The sequence below is a fragment of the Pygocentrus nattereri genome, chromosome 13 (assembly GCF_015220715.1).
Source record: "Pygocentrus nattereri isolate fPygNat1 chromosome 13, fPygNat1.pri, whole genome shotgun sequence".
Lineage (NCBI taxonomy): Eukaryota > Metazoa > Chordata > Actinopteri > Characiformes > Serrasalmidae > Pygocentrus > Pygocentrus nattereri.
Window position 1 is genome coordinate 16,882,439 of NC_051223.1, and position 24,771 is coordinate 16,907,209.

Consider the following 24,771-nt stretch of genomic DNA (forward strand, 5'->3'; position numbering starts at 1 on the left):
ATTATTTCAGGCTTTACAGGGTGACTCTCAGCAGCACACATTCAATATTTTAGTGTGTTCTTTTATCTCCACACTCAGTAATGCTACTTCTAGTAAAGCATAGCACTGCATTAATATAATATCTAGATTTGCAGTGTTTAGTGTGTCTGAACTTTGCAGTTCTTACAGCTTCCAGTCTTTTCAGGATGCATATTCAGTGATGTTGAGGACTGGACTCTGGGGTGGTCACTCCATTGCTCTGAGAACACCAACAGCTTCTTTGTTTGATTAGCAATATTTCTTCCTTTTTGTCTGCTTCCTTCTCTCAGTAACAACTTCTTGACATCTACACATCCTTTCAGACCCATAGCATTAAATCTTCACACAGGGTGTGGATGGACAGAAGCGTCTGTGGGCTTTTTCAGATCTGAAGTGAGAGTGAGGCTTGATTTTCCCCTCTCTCTCAAAGACGAAAGCTTTAAACTTTAAGATTTTTACTTTATCTGATGGTGATGGTTTTGGTAGTCTAAGTCTTGCACGGTTGTCAGGAGACCCATTGTCTCTGTTTCTGTTTCACTTTTTTGACATTTCCCTTTCTCATGCAAGGGTAATATCTTGCATCTAATCTCCTCTGAAATATCCTCTGAAAAATTGGCTGTTTTGACCGGTAAGTAAATAACTGAAGGGTGAATTTTGTCTTTTACACAGTATTGTAATATTGGGCTCACTGTGTGGAACAGGAGCTGCTGCAGTTTAAAAAAAATCACATGAACAGGGACTGAGACATAGTGTTCTTCACAAATCTGTCTCGTCAGGGAACAAGCTCCCACCCCGCCTTTTTAATGCATTTTTCATTTTCACAGGCATCTGGCTTCAGCCCTCTGTAGGCTAATGCAACAGCATGCTCCAACATCTTGCAAGATTAAAGGTGGCAATTAGAGGATAAAGAGGCGTGTTTTATGGTGTGTGTAAAGGCGCGTTAGTGTGAGCATTGTGTATGGAGCAGTCGGTGTGCACTCAGCTGTGGCCTGTGCTGCACTATGGCTCTGCAGAGGGGCAGGTGTGGCTCGCGCATGCGCAGAGAGAACGGCGCGTCCTTTTCGTCCCCACCTGAGCCTAAAAGCTGTGCTCAAAAAAAAAATCGCGAGAACAACCTGTCACCTAACGCGTTTTACTTTTAGTGCTGGAAGAGAGTGTTTCAGAGAGAGAGAGAGAGAGAGAGAGAGAGAGAGAGCACAAAACAACAGAAAAAACCTCCAAACGGTCTGAAGATCTGTTAGCTGTTCACTAATGTGCATGTGCTTTAGAGTGTTAGAAGACAGAGAGAGAGAGAGAGAGAGAGAGAGAGAGAGAGAGAGAGAGAGAGAGAGAGAATTTAACAGTCTGGTCTGGAGACGTTTTGAGTTTTTTTCCACTGATGTTGCGAAGCTGCTTTGTGAACACGCATGTTGTAAAGAGCTCCACATTAAAAATCTCTGCTTGATTTCTCAGCGTATCTGAAAAGCTGAACAGTAGCTCTGTTCAGTACGCTAGAGAGTGACAGGCGTGAGTGAGAGAGAGAGAGAGAGAGAGAGAGAGAGAGAGAGAGCGCGTTAGTTGTACCACCCGTATTCCGACAAAGCCCCGCCCCCTGCGCTCGGATTTGCTGATAGTTCGCACTCAGAAACAGTCCGCCCAATGAGCGTGAACTACTGTCCTGCTCGCGCAGGGGGAGGAGGGGGGGGCGGTGCTTGACGGTACAGCGTCCTGGAACGCTGTGCGGGTTCGCGTCCTTTAAAACGGCGGACTGCGTTCCGAGTGTCAGCGTATCGCAGCGGAATACGGGTGGGGTCTGTCGGAGTACGGGTGGGCGTATGTCCCTTTACAGGTAGAGGGAGAAAGAAAGAAAAAAAAAAGAATTGTACTGGGGTGTGACGTCAGCGATGTAATGACGTTCGGCAGGAGGGCGGGCCGTTGAAAGAAGTCCGTCTGCGCGCGGGACGCGGCTGCTGCTGTCATGCAGCTTCACTCAGCCTCCGCCAGCGGCCGCGCGGCCATGAAGACGAGCTCAGAAGTGGAGGTAACTTGTCTCTTTTCCCCTCTCCAGATTTGACAGCGGGGTAAAATTAACATTTAAGTCACGAGGAAGAAAGAAAGTGTAGTCGTGTGGAGTTTAATGTCGTTAAACGTTGGTGACGAACGCAGGTGAGGAAAGCGCTCGAGGAGCGTTGACTGTGCTGAGAGCGGTAATGACGCTGCCTTCGGTTTCTGTGTATTTATTAGCAACGCGTTTTGCACACGCAGAGTAAGTTTTGTGCTTCGTTTGCAGTATATTATTTAATAGGTTCATTATAAAAGTGAGATGCACGTGCAGTGCAAAGTTGCCTGTATGACAAACGCACGCGCAGCTGTAACTTGTGTTTTATTAATGTTGTAGCGCATTTTCGGCTGCATGCAAAGCGATGCGCAGTGGAGCTCCACCGTGAGTGGAGCGAGACCTAAGAGGGGTTAAAGTGTTAAAGTATGCAGGCGCCTCTCGTTTGAAAGCTAACGGGGCTGCAGTGCAAAACGCAGCGCTGTTCTTAGACGTGCCCCCCCACAGCCCCCCCCCCATTCAACATTGATGACTTGTGTGCGTTTCTGGGCGTTTAATTAACAATGAAGTTGCTCTCTGCTTCTACTCAGAGCAAGACGGGCAGCAAGATGTAAAAGCTCGCTTTTGCGCGAACGTTTGTGAGTGAATCGGAGGGAAAGAGCGAGATGTTGGTTCGTCCGTTGAATCCCCTCAATCCCCTCACGATGCCCCGCGATTGCCAGGTCTTGTGTCAGTCCGCCATGGGCGCGCGAAGTGCAACTAAATTAAACGGCGCCTTCCACCTTCTCGTGTGATGGGCGTGCAGGGCAACGGCAGCAGTTGGAACTTGTGGACCTCGTGAGGAGCGGGCAGGACTCGAGCGAAAGATTTACAGAGAAAAAGAAGAAGGTGAAACTGAGGAAGAAAATCAAAGTCATGGGTATAAAACACTTTCTGCTGCTTTTGATCTACGTGGACCAGCTGCACGTGCTGTGCACGACGGCGCCCAAGCGCGCCAAACCCGCGCCCAGGCGGCCGCCTAAAGCGCGCGAGCTCAACAACAGCAGCAGCACCACCGCCAGCAGCAGCACGACGGCCACCACGCAGCGGCTCGCGCAGGCGGCCTCCACGCACGACACGTGCCTGGGCTACTACGACGTGAGCGGCCAGTTCGACAAGGAGTTCGAGTGCAACAACACGGACCACCGCTACTGCTGCGGCTCGTGCTTCCTGCGCTTCTGCTGCCAGTTCAAGGGCAACCGGCTGGACCAGAGGGCGTGCAAGAACTACAACAAGCCCGACTGGGTCAAGACCGTGCCCCCGTCCCCTGCCCCCACGGGCGACGCCTACGACCCGAGCATGGACCAGACCAACACGGCCGTGTACATCACATGCGGGGTCATAGCCTTCATCATAGTGGTGGGGGTGTCTACCAAAGTGGCGTATGACAAGGCCACCCAGCCACCTCAGGAAATGAACATACACAGGTGAGCACTGGGGAAGGGGGTTCGGGGGTGGTCCGCATTGGTTGCACTTTGGTATGTTCAGACATGTTGATATGTGCATTCTCAAGAAGAAAGCTTGCTTTGTGGCTCTCAGCTTTGGCAATGAACCTTTACATTGCGTGGAGGTTCTTTGCCTTCTTATTTACAAGATTTGGTAAAGAAGATGAGTTTCATTCCAAAAGAGGAACACACATATTTATGTCTCTAATAAAGGTGATTGATCATCATATGGGATTGATATTTCTTGCGTGTGTAAAAGCCACTCCCAACAATATATATCAGGGAAAAAAGAACATTTTTGAAAGTGGTGTGTTATGTGTTTTGCAACAAAGCCCTCATATATAGAATCACAACATGATGTGTAGGATCATAAATACTCCACGTTCACAGACTACATCGTAGGCGACTGAAGTTGTGTGGTCATTCTGTAATCTGCGTCTATTGGAAACTCTGGGTCTAAGATGGGTTTCTCTATGGTCCGGTGACGCTAACACACACTGTGGTTAGTTCCAAACTTGGGATATTTTATTGTGCGCACATTTTTCCACTGAATGTGACTTGATCCTTTGAATTACGAGGTTGTTAAGGAGCCAAAATATGAATTTTGCTACTTGCGAGCTAACTCATCTAACACATGGGGCTAACACATGAATTGACATCATACCACAATCAAACTAACGAGCTTTGTCCAGGTTGAGGTAGTTAGGTTGATTTGGCGGTAGTAAAGTACGTTAGCAGTGGCCGTTGTTGTCACATAACAGAGTTAAAGTGTAATAGTAAACTTCCTTTAATGCAACATCACTTTAGTGCACAGGAGTGGTAGCTTGCCACTGGCATTGATGAAGCAGTGTTCATAGCTCCTAAACCACCTCATAATTCAGAGGATCCAGTGATATTCAGAAAAAATGTATGCATGACAAAATGTTTCGGGTTTGAAATAATTTTGTGTAGCATCGATTTTCGAAAATCCCATTCATGTTTGCCTTAGAGAAACCCAGCTTACACCTGGAGTTGCTAATATGGGCATGACACAGACTACAGAGTGACGCAGGACTTCAGAGGTAGATTTGTGCTCTAATAAGGGTGAAGAAAGGAGATGTGGGGAGGGTCTCCAGTATTTTTTAGCAATAGAGAATGTTTGTTGTACCAGCATTCATGTATGATGCTAATTTCCACAGTGGGAACCTAACATTTTTGTCCCGGCCCCTTTATGGCTCCCTCCATATAGAGGCATTGGGTAGACTGTCAGTTCCACGGCTCCCCCAGCTGTAACGCCCCTGTATTGAATGGCCACATGTGGCCCAAGGCCCTCTTCATGTCCGATGCTGGCTGTCCCAATTGCATTGTGAACAGCTCATGCGACTGAGCGGCTGGGCGCTCTCCCTCTTCTGCAGATGCGCATCCCTTTTCGCACCACTGCCCGCACGGAATATTAAACGGGGTGCGAGGCGGCTGTGAGCAGATTCCCAAACAGAGCCAGAATGTTCACCATTTATGATGCTTCATAGACACCCTCTGTTTTGTGTTTGGTCAGAGTGAGGCTTTACAGTTCATTACTGATACTTCAATTTACTCTCCATTTGGCAGTACAATAAAATTGATTTCATAACAGTGTCCCCCCTGGCTGGGCAGACCATAACGCGTTTTCAGGTCATTTCTGTTGATGAAGATGATCTCTTTTCACGTCTCAGTGTTCTTCCTGCACTGCAACTCACCTCATATAGATGATTTTCTGTTGTAGTAATATCAAGAAAATGTTTCTAATATTTATAAAATTCTGGGTTTAATTCTCTTAGAATTTTTGTGTCCTCTGTTTCAAAGAACTCTAAACCTTGGCTTGGTGATACCAACCCCGACACACAAGTAGACTGCAGTTCAATATGACATCCCCATTGTGGTTTGACTTCTCAGAATATTGACTATTTCTAGTCAGTAGTGTCAGTATTTAGTTCTCTCTGCATTATTCAACTCTTACCATGTAAACAAGTAAAACCAAGGAAATGAGTCTGGAAACAAGTTGTTAAATTCACTCACTAATAGAGGTGAAGAAGGTCCCGTGTATTTAATGTCAAAGTCATTAACCCTCATTCTGGTTTAGTGGTGCCAGTAAAAATTTACTATGTTGTTTGTGTAAAGCCCTGTTTTAGAGCTTCAAAGCAAACAAATAATCAAACATAAGATTCCAAATGTAATTGGAAAGTGTGCTGTTGACATTTCCATCACAGTAAAGAAGTATAGAGCTGCAAATGCCAAAGTTATTCAGTTTTTCTCAATCATAGTAAACAGAAGGAATGCATTCATAGTGCACGGTTATTCTAAATCTCAAACCCCAAGGCTGTCTGTACGTGCAGCTCTGCGAATATGACAAATGGCCATGATCAAGCACTTGCGTTTTAATTTCTAAACCACATTAGAACCACATTACATTCATTAGTTCTTGGATAAAATGTGATTTGCACCTTGTTTACCTGTTTGTGCTACAGAACCCAAAGAGAGTCTCTCATTGCTGTTCTCTTCACCCTTTTCACAGAGCTCTAGCAGATATTTTGAGGCAACAAGGACCCATTCCTATATCCCAGTATGACTGTGAAAACTTTGCGGCAATGAACAGCTCATCCAAAGACAACACTCCACAGCGGACGGGCTCCAAAAACCATTACACCCCTGTTCACACTTCCAAATCAAATCATGGTAAGACGATCCTGGCAGCTAAAGCTAAAGCATATCCTGTGTAACTGACAGCTTGCTCTTGTCATGTCAGCTCTATATGCATACATCTACAGTGTTTTGTGTTTTTGGTAATTGATGACATAGGCTATAATTATAATGAATAGCAGAGCTTAGATACAGAGTTGCTCTGTATTAATGTGAAAGGATGCAGTCACAGTCTAGGCTACTCTACCTCGCAGCTAGCGTGTTAGACCAGCGTGTTACGCGCAGAGAGCTTGTCACTAGCTTGTATGGGTTGCACTGCTGGCAGGGTGCCAGACGGCTGTCACTCAAAACACTGGATAATTCATGCCGATGCAGAACAGTGCGAAGATGAGCCAGCACATGTGCTTGTGCTTTGCCTCTGTGCTTGCAGCATAATCTGACACTTTATCGCTAATGAAGTGGCAAATTCAGAATCGTGGACACTTTTGCTGTGAGATTCAGCTGCTGTTTTGGCCTGTGGATGAACTGAAGGCTGTTCTACATTTAACAGTTCAAGGTCAGTTGTGAACTTATGGAATGTTAAATTGTCAGTTTGTGCAAGGTTAATAATGATTATTAACTTTATATATCAAATATATTTCAGATTACAAGCCGCTGGCTCACTAAGGTCGATACTCCACTGACTGTTTGCCACTGCCGTGTTCACCTTCAAACTACCCAGATTACTGTCTTGCATACAAGAATTTTTAAAATCTCAGATTTTTAAAACACATAGCATGATATTTTGGAAAATAAATTAAGACAAATATTACAAACAACTGAGAGAAAAAAAGAATGACTGGGCATATAAAATTATGGTGAAAATGTTTGACTCATTGTTAGATTAAAATTATTTACTAAACTAATTTAAGAAGGATAAACAAGAAAACAATTAAGGAAAAATAAGTAAATTGGACTGTTAAAATTATCCATGCAAAGTGGTGTTTTATCCAGCACTCTGCCTTCCCATCGGTGGGCTGCCTTTAAAATGCTGAGCGAAAAGCCAGCTTTTCTGTAGCAGGCCAACAGTGGCCCACTTTTCCTTGCTGTCTGGGATTGTATATATCTGATATCATATGTAGTCAAGTGACCTATAAGAAAGCACTGGCTGTCTACACTCACACTATTTTATCTCACATTTTAAAGGTGGGCAATATGACAATATTATAGATAATAAATAATGTCATAAAATCTTTTTGACCATATTGTGAATATTCTCAGTGTGTAAAGAGCATTGAGCAACTGCATGTTTCAATTACAAAGAGAGCATAATTAAGCCTGCTGGTGCATTATTGGGGGCAGTTGTGGGCTGGAGGTTAGGGAACTGGCCCTGTGACTGGAAGGTTGCTGGTTCGATCCCCAGTGCTGACAGTCCATGACTGAGGTGTCCTTGAGCAAGACACCTAACCCCAAATTGCTCCCTGGGTGCCGTGGATAGGGCTGCCTAACGCTCCGGGCAAGTGTACTCACTGCCCCTAGTATGTGTGTATTCACTAGTGTGTATGTGGTGTTTCACTTCATGGATGGGTTAAATGCAGAGGTGGAATTTCCCCATATGTGGGATTAAAAAAGTATCTCTTAACTTATGTTTGTCTGTTTATCAAAACCCAGAAAAACTAAATGAAACTGGCCCAAATCTGATTTTTTTTGTTTGGCTGTTCAAACGATCTTTTAATGTGACCTGTATGCCACATCAGTCTGAACAGATCACACTCCTAAACTCACTTGCATGTGCAAACATACAATCCTTGCACATGCTTCATGTGTGCGCCCATCCAGAGGTAAACAATTCTGGCTATGAACAAACGCCAGTCGCTCCAGGAGCTTTCAGTTTTATCTTCATCAGCATCACAGGCATCATGAAGTTCCTGTGGCTGACATCTGGGCTCATCACCCAAAATGTGTTTGAGATGAAACGTTAAATAAAATGGAACGATATTCGTCCACAGCCATTTCTTTGGTTTGCATGCTCAGATTCTTGAAACTTTGCTTTGAGACCTTGCCGCTGCAGCCCCATTTTCCTCCGGCCACGCTCGCTCATTTTTTTCAAAATCTCTTTGTACATGGAGCAGTCACGATAAGTGCCTTCAAATTTTTTTGTACAGAAATATCAGCTTAAATGTTTGAGTCTCTGTAGCGCGAAATGATGACGAATGTTGAGTTGGACTGGCTGTTCAGACTGAGTTGAATTGCTGCATACTGGATACATATGAAGCAAAAGATCGGGTTTGGGCCACTTTTACCTGCTGTGTAAATGTAGCTTAAGAGTACTAGGATACATGTGCACATCCTTGTGAAGAAATATCATTGTCGATATTGTATATTCTGAAAATTCCTTCAAGTATCATGTTTCATTTTTTGTCTTATATATTTTGGCCCACTCTCATCTGTGGTCTCATGTCATATCATGCCTCACTGTCCTGGGAGCTCAGTATTCAAATATCGTCACCTCAGACATTGTGATAATGGATTTTTTCCATATCGCCCAAACCTGTCACATTTCATCAAGCTTGTTAAGATGCTTCTCTCTTAGATTTGGATTTTAAACTAATTTAATCTAATTTTAGTTTTGCTGTCCATAGTGTATCAAGAAGACTGAACTCAGCAGATTACAGTGTGTCCAGGCATTGGGACATTGGGTGTGTGATGGAACGATACATTATCATTGTTGTGATATGTTATGAGTATATGCTTTTCTAGTATCCTGTTGTAGCTGTGTAGTTGTTAAGGTAAATAAAAATATAATGAAATTATATGAAAATAATGTAAACTTCATATTTCAATGAAAATAGTAGTGTTGAAAATGAGAAATTTTGTTTTTCAAAAAATATATTCCAAATTTGAATTTGATGTCAGTGGCATGTATCAAGAAGTTGGGACAGGGGCATGTTTAATACTGTGTTGCCTCACCTCTTTTAACAACACTCTATAAGCTGTAGTTTTGAAAGTGAAATATTTTACCATTCTTGCTTGATGTAGGATTTCAGCTGCTCAACATTTCAGGGTCTTTTGTTGTTGTGTTTTTTGTTTCTTAATGCACCAAATGCTTTCAGTAGATAACAGGTCTGGACTGCAGGCAGGCCATTTTAGCACCCGGATTCTTATATTACAGAACCAGGATGTTGTAATATGTGCAGAATGTGGTTTGGCAATGTCATGCTGAAACATGCAAGGCCTCCTCTGAAAAAGATGTTGTCTGGATGGCAGCATATGTTACCAAAGCCTGGATTCATTAAAAAATCAGCAGTAATGATGCCTTCACAGATGTGCCAGTCACCCCTGCCATGTGCACTAATGCACCCCTATACCATCATGGATATGACCTTCCAAGTGTGCGCTATGTGGTCTTTAGCTCAGAGGACACAGTGTTCATGATTTACAAAAAAGACCACAGGACACTTTCCTGCTTCACTTCAGTCCATCTTAAATGAGCTCAGGCCCAGACAAGGTGGCAGCATTTCTGGACCCTGTGTATGTGTGGTTTCTCCTTTGCATGGTAGAGTTTTAACAACATTTGTGGTTGAAGTGAGGAACTGCGTTTACAGGCAGTGGTTTTCAGAAGTGTTCCTGAGCCCATGCTGTGGTTTCTACTGCAAAAGCCGGTCTGCTTCTCTTAAACGCAGTGCTGCTTAATGGCCCAATGATCATAGCCAACCAGTATCAGTTATCAGACTTATCCCTTGTATACAGAGATTTTTTGAGATGCTCTCAATCTTTCAATGATATTATATACTATAGATGATGAAAGGCCCAAGTTATTTGCTATTTTACATTGAGAAACATTATTCTTGAATTGTTTGTGTTACAACACAGTAACTGATTGGTCACCATTATGATGTCATCTTAATGTATTCATTCGTCTTTACAAGTTAGCTGATTTTTCAGTGTAGTTGGTGCTTGGCTGGTTGTTTGTTCAAACCTTAGAAAAGTAAAGACATAGCTGCAGACATTGTGTGTTGTGAAGGTGTCTAAGTATTGTGATGATTTCTGGCATATAGCTCACCCTTAGCTGTACTTTCATGTCATGTCATACCTCACTGTCCTGGGAGCTCAAGGTCCGTGTCCACCTCTCATTCAGCCGCTGTTTGTGTCCTCTGGTGTGGCATGAGGCAGCCCGTGTTGTGTTAAACTGACAGTCAACGGTGCGAGTGGTTGTGAGGGAGATGCTGAGCTAGGGTGTTCAGGGCGACCTTGTGTTGTCATAGCCACACAGAGATTGTTTCCATTAGGGACCAAGAGTCCACTACAGTCCTGTCTCGAGAGGACATGAGAGACACTGACAGGCTCTAGAGGAGAGTGGATAATTTGTATATAAATTGGAGTCCAATATGCCAGCAACTTCAGGGACAGCTTAGATAGAAAATGCATATTGCTTGCCCTAATGCACAGGTTTATTTTTCCTTTACACTGAGAGGGAATGACGCTGACATTTTCGTGATGTAGTGTGGAATCATGCTGGTTCACAGATCTTGCATTTGATTACTTTTTTTTGAAACTATAGGGTCGGAATGCAGGACATTAGTGGAATCAAATCAGTATCTGTAAATATTTGCTGGAAAAAAAATTATTGTTTTTTAGAAGAGCAGAAAATATAGGCAACATTGAGCTCAAATGTCTGCATTTTATTTATTTTACTGCATTTTTAAGATTTTTATTTGCTTTTTTCTTAACCTGAATCTCACACTGTGTTCGGAAAAACACACTAGTACATTTGCAATCTACATAACGGGAGTCAAATAATGCTACATTGAAAGTAAGAGCAGTTGGCTCTTTAGCACATTAAGTTTTTTATAACTATGCTGCGAAATTTGCTGTAGCCGCAGCATTCAAATACAGTGTGAGTGCACATACCTGGCCCATTTATATCATAATAGGCCATTTGTGTGATCTGGTCAATTCTAATCTTGGCTTGGATTGCAAACTTGGTCTTCCCTAATGTTCTTGTATCTATGTTGGTATCTGCAGATGGAAAATGTTGGATAATTTCCATCAGTGCATCCCTACTCTAAGGCTTTCTTCCTTGTAAGTCCCAACAAATGCATACTTTGACTGCTTATTATGCAACTGTAAACCCCCATAATGAAAACTGGTGCCTAGGGAGAGCTTAAATTTGAAGACATCACAAACAGATCCAAGACTTCGTTGTTGATTTTCTCAATTCACTCAGGGGACTGAAATTTATCCATGTATATTTGTCTTTTCAGATAGACTTGCTTTATTTTAGTGTAATAGATCCTTCAATCTCTTTTACTTTTAAGAATATCCGTATGATGCAGTGTTTCATCAACCATGTCCTTGCCACAGAACAAAACGACTAATTAATATATTCTCATTCACTAATTAATTGATTAGCAAATGAACTGACAAAGAATAACAGAGCATTAATATAACCTCTCACTTAAAACAGTTTTATTGTATTGCCCTAGGACAGTTGTGTCAGTGTGATAGCGGGTTTGTGTGCGCACACACGCCTGTGTGTTTTTCCCAGATATTGCTTCAATACTGCATGCATAAAATTTTCCTGGCTTATTAAGCTATGATTTAATTAGTTTAATTAACATGTGGAATGCCAGTGGGCAATTTCATAATGATATGCACTCTACGCATTTTTTATTTTTTTATTTCTACACTGCAGCTTCTACATGTTTTTCTTTCTCATCAATTAATGGTAGAACTACATAGGCTATAACATTGCTTTAATAACTGGGATTTTCCCTCTGAAAAGTCTCCTCATCTAGAGATGAGGGCGTTCATGCTGACTGCGTCAGACTGCCTAGTGCTCCGGGACACACCTGCATTACACACGTTCTGACGGTCCCTAGAGTTGTTATCATTTAATATGCATTTGAAATTCTTGCCCTTGTGGTGAGACTGAAGGTTGAACCCACTCTCATAGCTCCTCAGGGAGACCAATAGACCAGCTGGTTAAATTTAGCTACATAGACAAGTAGTGGGGGCATCATAATGAAGGCTGAGCAAGATCACGCTCTCCAGTTTGAACTCCTGTCACTTGCTGCAGTGACACGCCGAAGGCCTGTTATCTGGTGGATTTGGTGGGTTAAGTCCAATTCGAAACCCCTCTGCCACACAATCGTTTATTTGATTCACAGGACTGTGTCAGAACTCGCCTGTTCCAGCATGACGCAGCCGTTCAAGCCATCCGTGTTTGTTTTGCTGTGGTTTGCCCCACTGTTACTAGTGATCCAAAGCAAAAAAGCAGGTTCTGAAGATGGGAACAGACAAGCTTCTTTTATTTCTGCGAAACTCCAGCAGGCTCCACGGCTTCTTTGTGCAGCCTATTACCAGACCAGCCCCTGAGGTTCCACCTTTCATTTCTCCATTCTGCTTTGCTCAATTTTATGCCTCTGAAAGACAAAAATGCACTTCTTATAATTCTGAGTAGAAGTTAGATTTATTATTAACCTGATGCATGGCAATGCCCATTGTGCCGGGATTCCTACAGTGTAATTGAGTGTTTTCACTGAAGTTTTTCTTATCTTATTTTGCAGGGTGCTGTATCAGTAATTGCTTTCCTATTGTAAATCTGATGCATGCAGTTTACTGGGTTTACTGTCAACTTAAGTTTCCAAATGGCATCCAAGGTTATCATCAGGATATCAGATATAGCAATATACTCCAGCGTATTTCGCTGGTAATTACAATGTCAAGAGCAAAAATAACACCTCAAGATGCTAGACGCCCTATCGTGAGCAGTGCATATTGCTCAAGCAAGGTGACTTTCCCACTACATTATGGAAAGTCATAACTTTCTGAGTAGCTTAGGGAATTTAGCCTTCTATGCTGTTTACCTCAAAAAGAGAGTGAACCGACCGCGTGTGTGTGGTTTTCATGTTCTGCTCGGGCATCACAACTGGCTAACTTGTTTCAGGTGGACACTACTCGAAGGAGAGCAGCCGTGGTGGAGGGCCCGACCTGCACAACTTCATCTCGTCTGGCTTCGTGACTCTGGGGAGAGGCCATGTGAAAGGTAGCGCTGTGCTCTCTTTCTGTTTAATGATATTGACAGCCTGCAGCCAGGCCAGATTCACTATAAAACACACTACGAGAGTGCATGTGCAGTGCAGTGGGTGTGATCCAGCTGAATATTTTAGAAATATAATGTATACAGTACTGTGCACAAGTGCATCTGAGAAGATGATATAGAAAGCCATTTATCTAGAGAGTAATCATTAATTTGCTCAGGAAAAAAAAAATTAGAGCAAATACAAACACTTTTAATACAGTAAGTAGTGATTTTATGTCAGTGTGTTTGTTTAACCATTTCTAGGCCTCTTCATGTGGCAGCCTGGTATTAATTGTGTTTGCCATCCAATACTGGGCCTGGCTAATTACTACTTCATGAAATTAAATCAGTGCATGTGAGAGAATTTAACAAATCATGCATGGGGGCATCAAGAAGAAATCTGTAACCAAATCGGTGTTCTTCTGTCTAGTTTACAAGACATTAAGCTTGGACAGTAATGTAAATTTAGACAAATGATAATCGTCTGCAGAATTATTGTGTTAAATGAAATCATCATGACCCAAATTCAGTTATCACAAGTAGAACATATGAGCATTACAGAGCCTTTACAGAGCTTATATTTTCTCTAATTGTATAATAATAATATAATTACTGTAATATTATTACCAACTGAGCTAGCTTCTAATATTCCACAATAATTTATGGATATCCTATATGTTACACAAATGGTATAACAGTAACAATGTTAACATACTGTGAATATCTGCTTTCATTTGGTTGGAAACCTAACACCATATTATCTGTACCAGAGATCTCATGTAATTTCTTAATAGCGAGGCTTATTTAAATGATCATGATATTTGATAATGTCAGTTAGCAGCCCAAAGCTACAAATATCAAGAAATTCTTGTTACTTTCCAATGCATTAATGTTTATTAGCATTGATTCTCATGTTATATGGTGTTTTATAGGCAAAACACTTTTTGCACAGTACTGTAAATGTAACTGGATGCTGAATAAAGATCACACTCTCCTTTTCTCTAACCACTGTTCTAGGGTATCTAACAGAACAGTCCGAACTTGTATGGCTCCAGGGGCATTTTATACTAATACTGCAGTTATATCGCTGCACACTGCTTTATATTGTGGGTGTCCAAGACATGTATCCACATTTCTGTTTTCCTGTCAAAATTTCATGATGAATAGACCAAAAGAAATGGTCTGAAATTATTTTTAAAAAAAGTCTTGTTACATTGCCTTACATTAAAAATAATAATAATAAAAAATTTTTAACTTCTCCCGTAAATTTACCATTTTGGCCACACATCTTTTTTCTTGCTTGGCAGCAACAATATTAAGAAATAAATGACTAACTTTTATTGGATTACATGAATACATTTATTTGTCAAAAAACCCACAGAAACACTCATCTGGACCTATGATTGAACAAGGTGCTCATTGCACAGTGAAAACGATAACAAACGATATATATTCTACAGTCATACTAGCTAACTACAACTTTAAAGCCAATCCATAATTTCATGATTAAAAGTAAGAAAATGCTAATTGTATGCTAATTCTGTTTCATTAGCACCAAGATGGTTTTAGCCCACTGAGCTGTTGCACTGTGTTCTACGTCCAAAAACTGGACTGTAAGGCTTCTGATACCATTGAGATTTCAATATGTTCATGACACACTCAAGCGTCTTCAGTAGGATCTAAACTCAGTGACCTATCTGCTCTCACCCCCACACAAGGCCCGCTCGGTTCCACATCCCACTCATATGTGAGCACTGCTGATGTACTAATTAACGTGCTTTTGCTCTGTGTTGGCTCAAAAGAAGCTAGACCTTTTATTACATATTTGTATATTTCGCCATATTAAAGAGGTCTTTTTGAAGAGAAGAAAAGCGAGGTGAAGAATAGGGTTGCAGAAGATCTATTTGATGGATAAACAAACCAATAAAATGGTAAAACTAGATTGAAGTTAATTGCACAGAATAATAAACATGTCATTGATGTTTGTTGCTGAGATTCGCTGTCGGGCTTTGCCAGTCTTTCCCTTGTCATAAAGCATTAGTGAGCTAGCGGTGTGAGCTGGCGACATAAATCAAGAAGTTCCCTCCAAATAAAGTGCCATAGATCATATGTCCATCTAGACTAAGGGGCCGAAGGAGAGAGGAAGCCGTAGCAGCATCTGCAGTCAGTCTCCATTAGGTGCCATTCCTCTGTCTGCATTTCATTTTCTCAGCTACAAAGCATTGACCCGAAATCCATTTATTTTTTGTGTGTCTGCCTTTCCTCCGCCACCCAGGCAGCTTGTTTTTGTTTTTGTGTCTTTAGTGCCCTTTCCTCCACGGCCTGTTCACCCGTGTGCAGCCATGGCGGAAGCGCTGGCTATTTTTATCAGTGCTTCATGCAATATGAGTAGTGAAGGTATTGGTGAATCTTCAGGCTTTCAGACTGCTGCTTTAAAACCTGAGCCCAATCACCTCTTGTCTATTCAAGCAGTGCCACTGCCTGTGCAGCTTTGGTTCAAAGTGAATATTTTGTTCTGCTTTACAATGTATGTTGATCCATTCTGTAATGGTGCAGTGCAGTCTTACTGTAGGCTGACCTGGGCAGAGTTATGATCTTTTAACAATGAGAACACAGCTGTACTGTCTCACAGATTATTTGCTTTTTTTTTTTTGCGATAAACATTTTTTTGAGAAAACGAATAGCAGCCTTGGGAACAGAATACATGTAGGATCAAATAGTACACACTCACATTGGATGAAGTAATGTTGCTGCCTATGTATTTCTTCCTATGCAGTAGTAGTAGAGTGTTTGAGTAGTTACAGTACTGTGCAAGTCACCCTTTTGTTTAAGTGATACTTTTTTTTTTAATCCCACCATTCCTCTGCATTTAACCCATCCGTGAAGTGAAACACCACATACACACTAGTGAACACACACACACACACACACAAGGGGGCAGTGAGCACACTTGCCCGGAGCAGTGGGCAGCCCTATCCATGGCACCTGGGGAGCAATTGCAGGTTTGGTGTCTTGCTCAAGGACACCTCAGTCATGTGCTGTTGGCACTGGGGATTGAACTGGCAACCTTCCGGTCACAGGGCCAGTTCCCTAACCTCCAGCCCATGACTGCCCCCATGTTTACATTACATTTCCAGTCAAAATGTCTGTTAAATACTGTTATTAACTGTAATATGTGTAATAATAGAAGAACCCCTTTTGGTACCATATAGAGACATTTTCAGAAAGATTCTATAAAGAACCACACACAACACATTCTCCATTTAAGAACCATTTAAGTATGTGAATGGTTATTCGAGTGTTAATGGTTCTGTATAGAATCATTGTCTTTACAAAAGAACTCTTGAAGAATCATCTTTCTTAAGAGTGTAATATTAGGGATTGCACTGATTCAATACCAGGCATAATTACCTAGATGATATGAGCAGAAAAGTCTGGATCTGATTGCAGAGGGATAAGTAATCCAATCCAAACAAATCTGGCCATGCTCACATTATTTAACATCCTGTTGTTAGCTGTAGATTCCTTCCTGTAGAGTAGTAGAGTTTGAGTTAGAGTAATTAGAGTAATTTAGTTAGAGTAATCAGAGTTATCAAAACATCCATTATTAATTTATCAACATCAGAAAAAAGCATGTATACTTCATAGAAAATTAACAGGAGCCTTAATGACTAAATATGATATGAATTGTTTCATTATTAGTGTGTCCATTGTCTTTATTATAGCTTCCATGCTTTTCAGGGCACTTGCTTTTACACACCTCCAACATTCAGTCTAAGAAGGTGGTTGAGTTTTCTATTTCTCACGATCTAAACACGTTAAGTGATGTTGAGGTCTGGGCTCTGGAGTGGTCCGTCCATTGTTCTGACGACACCAACAGCTTCTTTGTTTGATCTGAAAATTGCCTTCTTATTTATTTATTTACTTTTTCTCAGTAATGGCTTCTTAACGGCTACACATCCTTTCTTACTCGTTCTGTTGTCCTCAGAAACTTCTTTTTTTAACATCTGAAGCGAGAGTGGAGCTTGATTTTCTCCTCTCTCTCAAAGACAAAAGCTTTATCTCACTGGGGACCGTTTTGGTGGTCTGAAAGGTCTTGCATGGCTGTTAGAAGTCCAATTTTCTCTTTATCTCAGAAGCATTTCCTAATATCTGGACTGGACGTTAAATGAGTAAAGGGTAATCATTATCTGGCTGATATCAGCAGAACATGCAGAATCAGACTGCAGAGGGAAGAAAATAATGTATCTGATCTATGCCTGTAACAAATCTAGTCTGAAATAGACACAACTGCATTAGCCACATTTACTTGCAGCCTAATAATCTGACTAATAGTTCAATCAGAATAGAATATGTCCATGTAAACACCTCAAGTCGGAATAGACCAGTCCGGTTGAGGCCATTTCCATTGGGAAATCATGTAAATAATCAATTAAACAGAAGAATTTTAACCATGTAAATGCCTGTATCTGATTACGTTCCCAGTCAGAAAGCTTAAGTATGTTCTGTGCATGTGAGTTTGTGTTATAGCAAAAGGTTATAATGTTCAACATGGTAGGAGCAAAAACTGGTCTGCAGAGGAGCTGAAGTTTTTTCCGAACAGTAAAAGACAGTGGTGGGACTGGCGTCCAGCTTATTTGTCTCAGAACATGACGTCTTCCTCTCGCCCCTTCTTTAATAAGTTCACGTTTAGTATGTTTTCCTGAGTCTGACATAATTTTAAAGCAATTAAAATGAAAAGGGCTCTAACTGAAACTCAGCGAACTCACTACTGCTTGTCTCGCTCTGACTGGACTCGCGTGATGCTCGTTGTCACGGTAACGTGTACATGAAGTGGTACTCTAATTCCGATTACTCGTACTGTGCATTTGAACGGAGATTTTACATCAGTTGAGTAGAGTGTACATATAAACACCTCAGTCTTCATATACACTGATCAAGCATAACATTACGATCACCTCCTTCTACAATCATTGTCCATTTTATCAGCTCCACTTACTATATAGGTGCACTTTGTAGTTCTACAGTTACAGACTGTAGTCCATCTGTTTCTCTGATACTTTGTTAGCCACCTTTTACCCTGTTCTTCTGTGGTCAGGACCCCCATGGACTCTCAAAGAGCAGGTACTATTTGGGTGGTGGATCATTCTCAGCACTGCAGTGGCACTGACATGGTAGTAATGTGTTAGTGTGTGTTGTGCTGGTATGAGTGGATCAGACACAGCAGTGCTGCTGGGGTTTTTAAACACCACAGTGTCACTGCTGGAGTGAGAATAGTCCACCAACCAAGTGAGCAGATAAGCTATCGTCTCTGACTTTACATACAACTTGACTTTATATACAAGGTGGACTGACAAGGTAGGAGTGTCTAATAGAGTGGACAGTGAGTGGAGTGAGTCCACTCAGACCAGCACAACACACCACCACCACATCAGTGTTACTGCAGTGCTAAGAATGATCCACCACCCAAATATTACCTGCGCTGTGAGGGTCCATGGGGGTCCTGACCACTAAAGAATGGGGTAAAAGGTGGCTAACAAAGTATCAGAGAAACAGATGGACTACAGTCTGTAAATGTAGAACTACAAAGTGCACCTATATGGTAAGTGGATCTGATAAAATTGACAATGAGCATAGAAACAAGGAGGTGGCCATATTGTTATGTCTGATCTGTGTATAATCAGAGTATATTCATTGCATGTAAACATAGCCATTGTCGCTGTCACCATAGCCTACCATCGGTATTGGACGATACTCAAGGTTGCAATGTCAGGATTGGCATGTGAAGAGTAAAAGTGGTTCCTTGCCAACTCTTCACAATATGTTTAGTACCATCTGAGTGTACTTATTAAAATTAAAGCTCTTGTGTTTTTAATGGATTAGTGTGCAACAGCAGCTGTGGTATCTCCCACCTCACCTTAGCACCAGCACACTCCGGCTGAATCAGTCAGTATTTTCATGGTCCTCTCCGCACCACTGCTGCCACAATCAATCGCAATCAAACCTCAAATAGTCAGGGGGAGTTGGGATGCCATTCTTCTTGTTAACAAAAGTGGACCTGTGGTAGAATGGCATCCATCTTATTAAATTGGTCTCCTTTTCCTTCTCCACTTCTTTCTTTCACTCTCCTTCTCTTTTCTCTTTCATCCACATTATGCAACACCTTGTCATTCTGCCTTCTAGTCTTGTGGCCTCTCCGCCACATTGCTACCTTCATCTTCTAAATGCAGACCAGGCCAGATCAAAAGCAAAGTAAACCTATCAATTGTACTTTTGGGATGTTTTGGTCTCTGTCACTATTCAGTGAAGATCCTTCTGATGCAAGAACCAGAAGAAATGAGCAACGAAGAGACTGTTTTAGGTTATTCCATCTTTCCTTGAGGAAGAGAGAAGCCAAGGATGTAAATCAGCAATACGCATTAAAGCCTGCACCGCGTCCAGACAGGATTTATTTTATTATTTATTTATTTTGTTGAAGGGGGCTGGTATTAAATAATTAAGCTTCTGTTCTGGGGCCTAATTACAGCGAGAAACTTCATTGTTTGTTGCTCCCGGGAGGAAAGCTGACTATGTCAGAACAAGGGCACGGTGAGCAGGGCCACGCCAGCTGCATGCTTCACATATGACTGATCACAGTACGCAGCACACACTCTGTTTTCCATCAAAAGAAGTTTACTCATGCCTGTTTGACCCCCTCTGATGCAGTGCACTTTTTTAAAACCTCATATAAACTTTGAGTGCTTTCAGTCCTCAAGCATTCCTCTCTTCCGAATTGTGAAGTTGTGCTAAAAACCATAATGGAAGCAAACTTCCAAGTTTACTGCTATGCTCAAATCTCAGAAGAATTACTTGGAACACACGAACAGTGACTGGAATTTCAGACGAAAAAAACAGCAAGATGGTGTTTATTCAGTCTACTTTGTGTGAAAATAGTGATGGTCCTGAATCTAACTAACTTATCTATGCTTCGCCCACAAACTGTTGTTCAGTTGGGCAAGCTTTAAAGAACTGAGCTTGTCAGAATTAGACAGGCCTAAAGTGAAAATGACCTGTGCCACAATGCATATGTTAACTCAATTACATGACAAAAAAAAGAAAGTACATAAAGGATAAATATAATTTTTCAGTATTTACTGTGTCCACACTTTGCCTTTATTACATTTTCAATTTATTTTCAGAAAACTTCAGTTTTCAGTTTTTTTTTTAAAGAAATCTACAGGGACGTTTTGTACACCTCCAAAGTTCAGCCTTAGACGTTGGTTCTCATGATTACAATTTCTCATTCTCACAAAGTAATACCAATTACAAAATTTGACTCATCAGATCATGAAACCTCACTACACATCTCAGATGTCCATTTCCTTTTCTCTCAGTAATGGCATCTTGACAGCGGTATTTGCTTTCAGAGCCCTAGTGTTGTTTTCTTCACATAGTGAAAGGGTGGACAGAAACACGTGGGGATTTGAGATCTGGAGCCAGAGTAAAGCTTGATTGTTTGATCTGTCAAAGGTGAAAGTTTTAAGCACTGTTTATCTGATGGTAACATTTGTAGCAAATGAAGGGTGGTCTCTGACATTTGCACAGTACAGCCATATGTGGTCTGTTTTACAAATGTGGTCTCTGTGGTCGGTTTTACCAAACAAATACAATGTGAAACCATGTAATCTAAATGTAAATGTCCACAGAATCATTGGTTCATCAATGTTATGATTAATGTTCATCAATCATCAATGTTGCTGTAAAGCTTGACTGACCTAGCAACAGTAGCACTGAGAGAATGTATTTGTGGGCGGAGCATGGATAGTCAGTGAACACTGCATGTTCAGTTCTACTGTGATTCATCATCCATTCACCCCAGACTTTGTTGTTCAGAAGATTCTAGCATAGTGGCTCAGCCGTAGCCCGTTGAGGGACAGACAGGAGGGAGCTTATATGATTGGTTTGTTGGACTGTGGGGCTCTGACCTTTGCTTCTGCTCTTTGCAAATGTAGAGCAGCTCCCTGAAGAAAACTGAAAGATCTTTTCAGTTACTCTTATCAGTATTCTGTTATTCACGTCTCTTCTTTCAACAGAGCTTTCATAAATAAAGGGGAAAAAGGAAAACAAACCACTCTCATTGGCTCCTGCGGTTGCGGCTATAATGGGGAATTGAGTGGCCGGCTCTTGTGGAATCCCTGTTTGACTTGTGCTGCCCTTAAGAAGTAGTACAGGAGATGCTGCTGTAGACTCACTCGCCATACTGAAACAAAATCCCCTAAGCTGTGCACAGACTGGTAGAATTTAATGGGGAGTGGCCATCTGTTCTATGTGCTCTAGTGCTTCCTAATTTCACTTTCGTTCAGAGTAGTGAAGCGGCGCGTTTTAGCCATCCATAAACGTCGACACGTGCCTTAGTTTCCTTTTCCCCACAGTTTGATGAAACACAATCTCCTGAAATATCCGTTTCAATAATGAAAACCAACCTCAGCCGCCTCAGATAAAATACAGTATGAGCCGCTTTATTTTATTCACTCAGAGCTAGGAAGTGACAATTGCTTCCCTGATTGAAAGTTTGAATATTTGCTTTTTTGATTTGAAACAGCCTTCTCTGTAAAATCAAGTCTGCCTCAGCCTTTGGTTTACGTAAAGCATGCAAATATGGTTTGATGTCAAAAGATATCCATTATTACTTTTATTTATGAAGGATTGTACCTTTAACCTGCGTTTGAAATGCCTAGCTTAGTATGCGCACAGTCCCCTAAGGCTTGGACTCAGTTACTTTCTTGATTGTTTTCAATAGCAGTGGGCAGCATTTGATTACATGCTTTAAGTTGATGGATGTAGTTGACACTCAGCATAACTGGTAGCTTGAGATGTTTGATGGACTTAAGTGATTTATGTATGGTTGGAAAGGCGTTAACGCTTACTGCTCTGCTTATATGCGCAAGGGAGGATAGAAAGCCGGGTCCTTCCTGATTGCAGTTTATTATCGTATGGAAATATTAAGCGCCTTCAATTTCAGAGCCAAAACACTGAGTGACTCACTGGCATCCCAATGGAAACTGTTGCTGCTCAGTGACCATGTTTTTTATTCAGAGGGAGTAGATTTGCAGTGGATTACCTGCCAGCATTTAGAAATTGACAGCTATTTGCAACGCCAAAGCGGCTGTTGTTTTTGAACAGAGCAAATAAATGTGGTAATTTTACTCTTGAAACTCTGCGCTTTCTGATGCTTTTGCAGCTTCAGTGTGAAAACAGAGAATAGAAGATTATTAGCGTCACTTTAGTGATTACTCTTCGTGCACCCTGTGGGATGTTTTTTTCTGTTCATATGAAGCTGTGAGGGTGCTATTTCCATCAAAATGCGCGCGGCTCCTCTGACAGATGTGCGTGTTGGTCAGAGATGAGACCGGAGCTGGTGATTAAGATCTGTGGGCAGGTGACTTGCCCGGGCTGTCAGAATCCTTACCAGCAAATTCATTAGTGTGACAACAAACAGGAAATGCCTCCCACTGCGTCCATAAACAGCAAAGTCTCTAAATGTCATCCTCCTGCTCCTCTGGTCCAGCTGTCTCACTCAATACCCCCTGTGTGCCTAGAGCCCTGTCTCCGAGCCCGGGAGGAAAATGCTAGTGAAGTCACTTCCAATATCCACCTAATGCTGCCTCTCTCCTCTTACTGCCAGCCCTCATAGCACACAGACTGCTCTGAAGCTAGTTTTTAGACCAGATGCATGGCTAATGGATAGATGGGAAAAAAATAATCAGTTCTGAGTTGCAGCGTGATTCAGGATTCTGATTTGATTCGTAAAACAGCATGATCAAATATTTATATAGACTTTGTGTTGCATATAAAATAAACTTACATATGCCCAGAGACATTATACAGTGGACAGCTTGGAACAGCCTAGTTTGGAGAATAAAAAAAGCAGAATCTCATTAATGTGTGCATATTTGCGTTCATACATTTGGAACAAATTGGTTGTATGTTAAAAAAAAATACTTGAAAATATGTAGGAACAGGCTTTGTTTAACAGTCAGCAGATAGTAACTGGATGTTGAAATATTTAATCAAAAATTATCTCTAAAACTTGCAGCATACAAAGCAAAACTCATTCTGGAACATAGGGTCTGAGGAAAATTCGCAGCATTTTTTTTCAGCCTGTCACAGTGGTTCAGATGAGTTGTAAAATTATGAAAACCGGTATCTACAGCTGAATTCCAAAGTATGTCCGCTATATCGATAGAAACCACCTTTGTTTTGATAGAAATAACCTTTTTTAGCGTGTAAAGCACGTGAACTGGACATGGCTTTGGAATATACTTATTTGCAAAAGCATGTGTTGCAGTCTGACATCTGTCCTGAAGGGGGCACTATTGGAATGCAAGTCACCTTGTGTGCATTATTTAAACAGAAAAAAAGCCACAAATGCACTAGTTTGCAGTGACATTGTTCAAAATGAGAGGTGAAAAAAATACTGTAATTTGCTACTATATTTCTTCAAATGTGATTTCTATTAACAATTTTCATTACTTCAGTCAGTGTTGAAAAGCATTTATGTCTGTTGCCTACATTTTAATAAAAAAAATCACAATGTAAGCCATGGACATCAAAAATGGAGATTAAGACGCATTGAGAAAAGTTTTGTAATAGCACCCTGAATTGAAATCAAATTGAATCGTGATGTGTCTAGATATTCCTGTCTTTAATAGCTACGTGATTATTTACATTTACGTTCAGTTTACATTCTGTATTAGCAGTTTCAAGTTAGCACTTCTGATATTACACATTTCTTTAAATGTCAAAAAATTGACAAAAACATGGCAGAAATGTAAGGGGTGACTTTGTCTTTTCACAAAACAATGCTGTGCGCACAGCTTTTCAAATTGAACTCTTCTACTTACAAATGCAAATATGGCATGATGATGGAATGATTAGAATTAGGCCTATTATGATAATTTCAGCTGATTTTACTATCATATAAATTATTGCTCAAGCTCAAATAAACAAACATTGCTAACTGCTGCCCTCTAAAGGTGAAGCTTTGTTGTTTTGAAGATCCGTGATGTTTCTCTCTGTCATTGTTTTCATTTACATGCATGTAAGGAAAACACACCCAATTCGCATTTTGATTGTTGAGGATTGTGAACACTAACAACTGCGGAAAATATTGTGATATATTAATAATTACGGCCTGTTTACAATTCGTTCTTCATTGATCTACAAGGAAAAAAAGGCATTTTAAGGTGTAAATGCCAGGTCAAACCTAGAAGCGCTTGCATTATCTGTTTGGTGTTATAGATTTTTAAGAAGGTCTTACACCGATTTTTAAGCACACATAGTCCAGCCTTTTTTGGCTGTTGCTTTGAGGAGTTTTCTTATTTTTGTCGATGAAAGAGGTCCTACAAAATTATGTAGTTTTTAATTTAACATGGTTTACATCAGTAAATCTCTCAGAGTCTCTCTTGTGGCTCAGAATTGGTCTTAATCAATGCTTCTCATTTCAGGTCCTCTGGGTTCTACCCTAACTCTGATTT

At 41.2% G+C, this 24,771-nt stretch overlaps 1 protein-coding gene across 10 annotated transcripts in view; it reads left to right on the plus strand.

The window, feature by feature from the left end:
• Positions 1-1,821: 1,821 nt before the first annotated feature.
• The window catches only part of LOC108424875 (protein shisa-6), an 87,352-nt gene continuing 64,402 nt past the window's right edge, over positions 1,822-24,771 (plus strand). For 2 of the 10 annotated variants that reach the window (XM_037544402.1, XM_037544403.1), the window contains exons 1-4: positions 1,822-2,038; positions 2,644-3,519; positions 6,068-6,228; positions 13,121-13,219. In XM_037544402.1, the coding sequence (XP_037400299.1) occupies positions 2,969-3,519; positions 6,068-6,228; positions 13,121-13,219 (811 nt within the window). In that variant the 5' untranslated portion in view covers positions 1,822-2,038; positions 2,644-2,968. The remainder of the gene's footprint in view (positions 2,039-2,643; positions 3,520-6,067; positions 6,229-13,120; positions 13,220-24,771) is intronic. The other 8 variants (XM_017693146.2, XM_017693148.2, XM_037544400.1 and 5 more) reach the window with 5 other exon arrangements.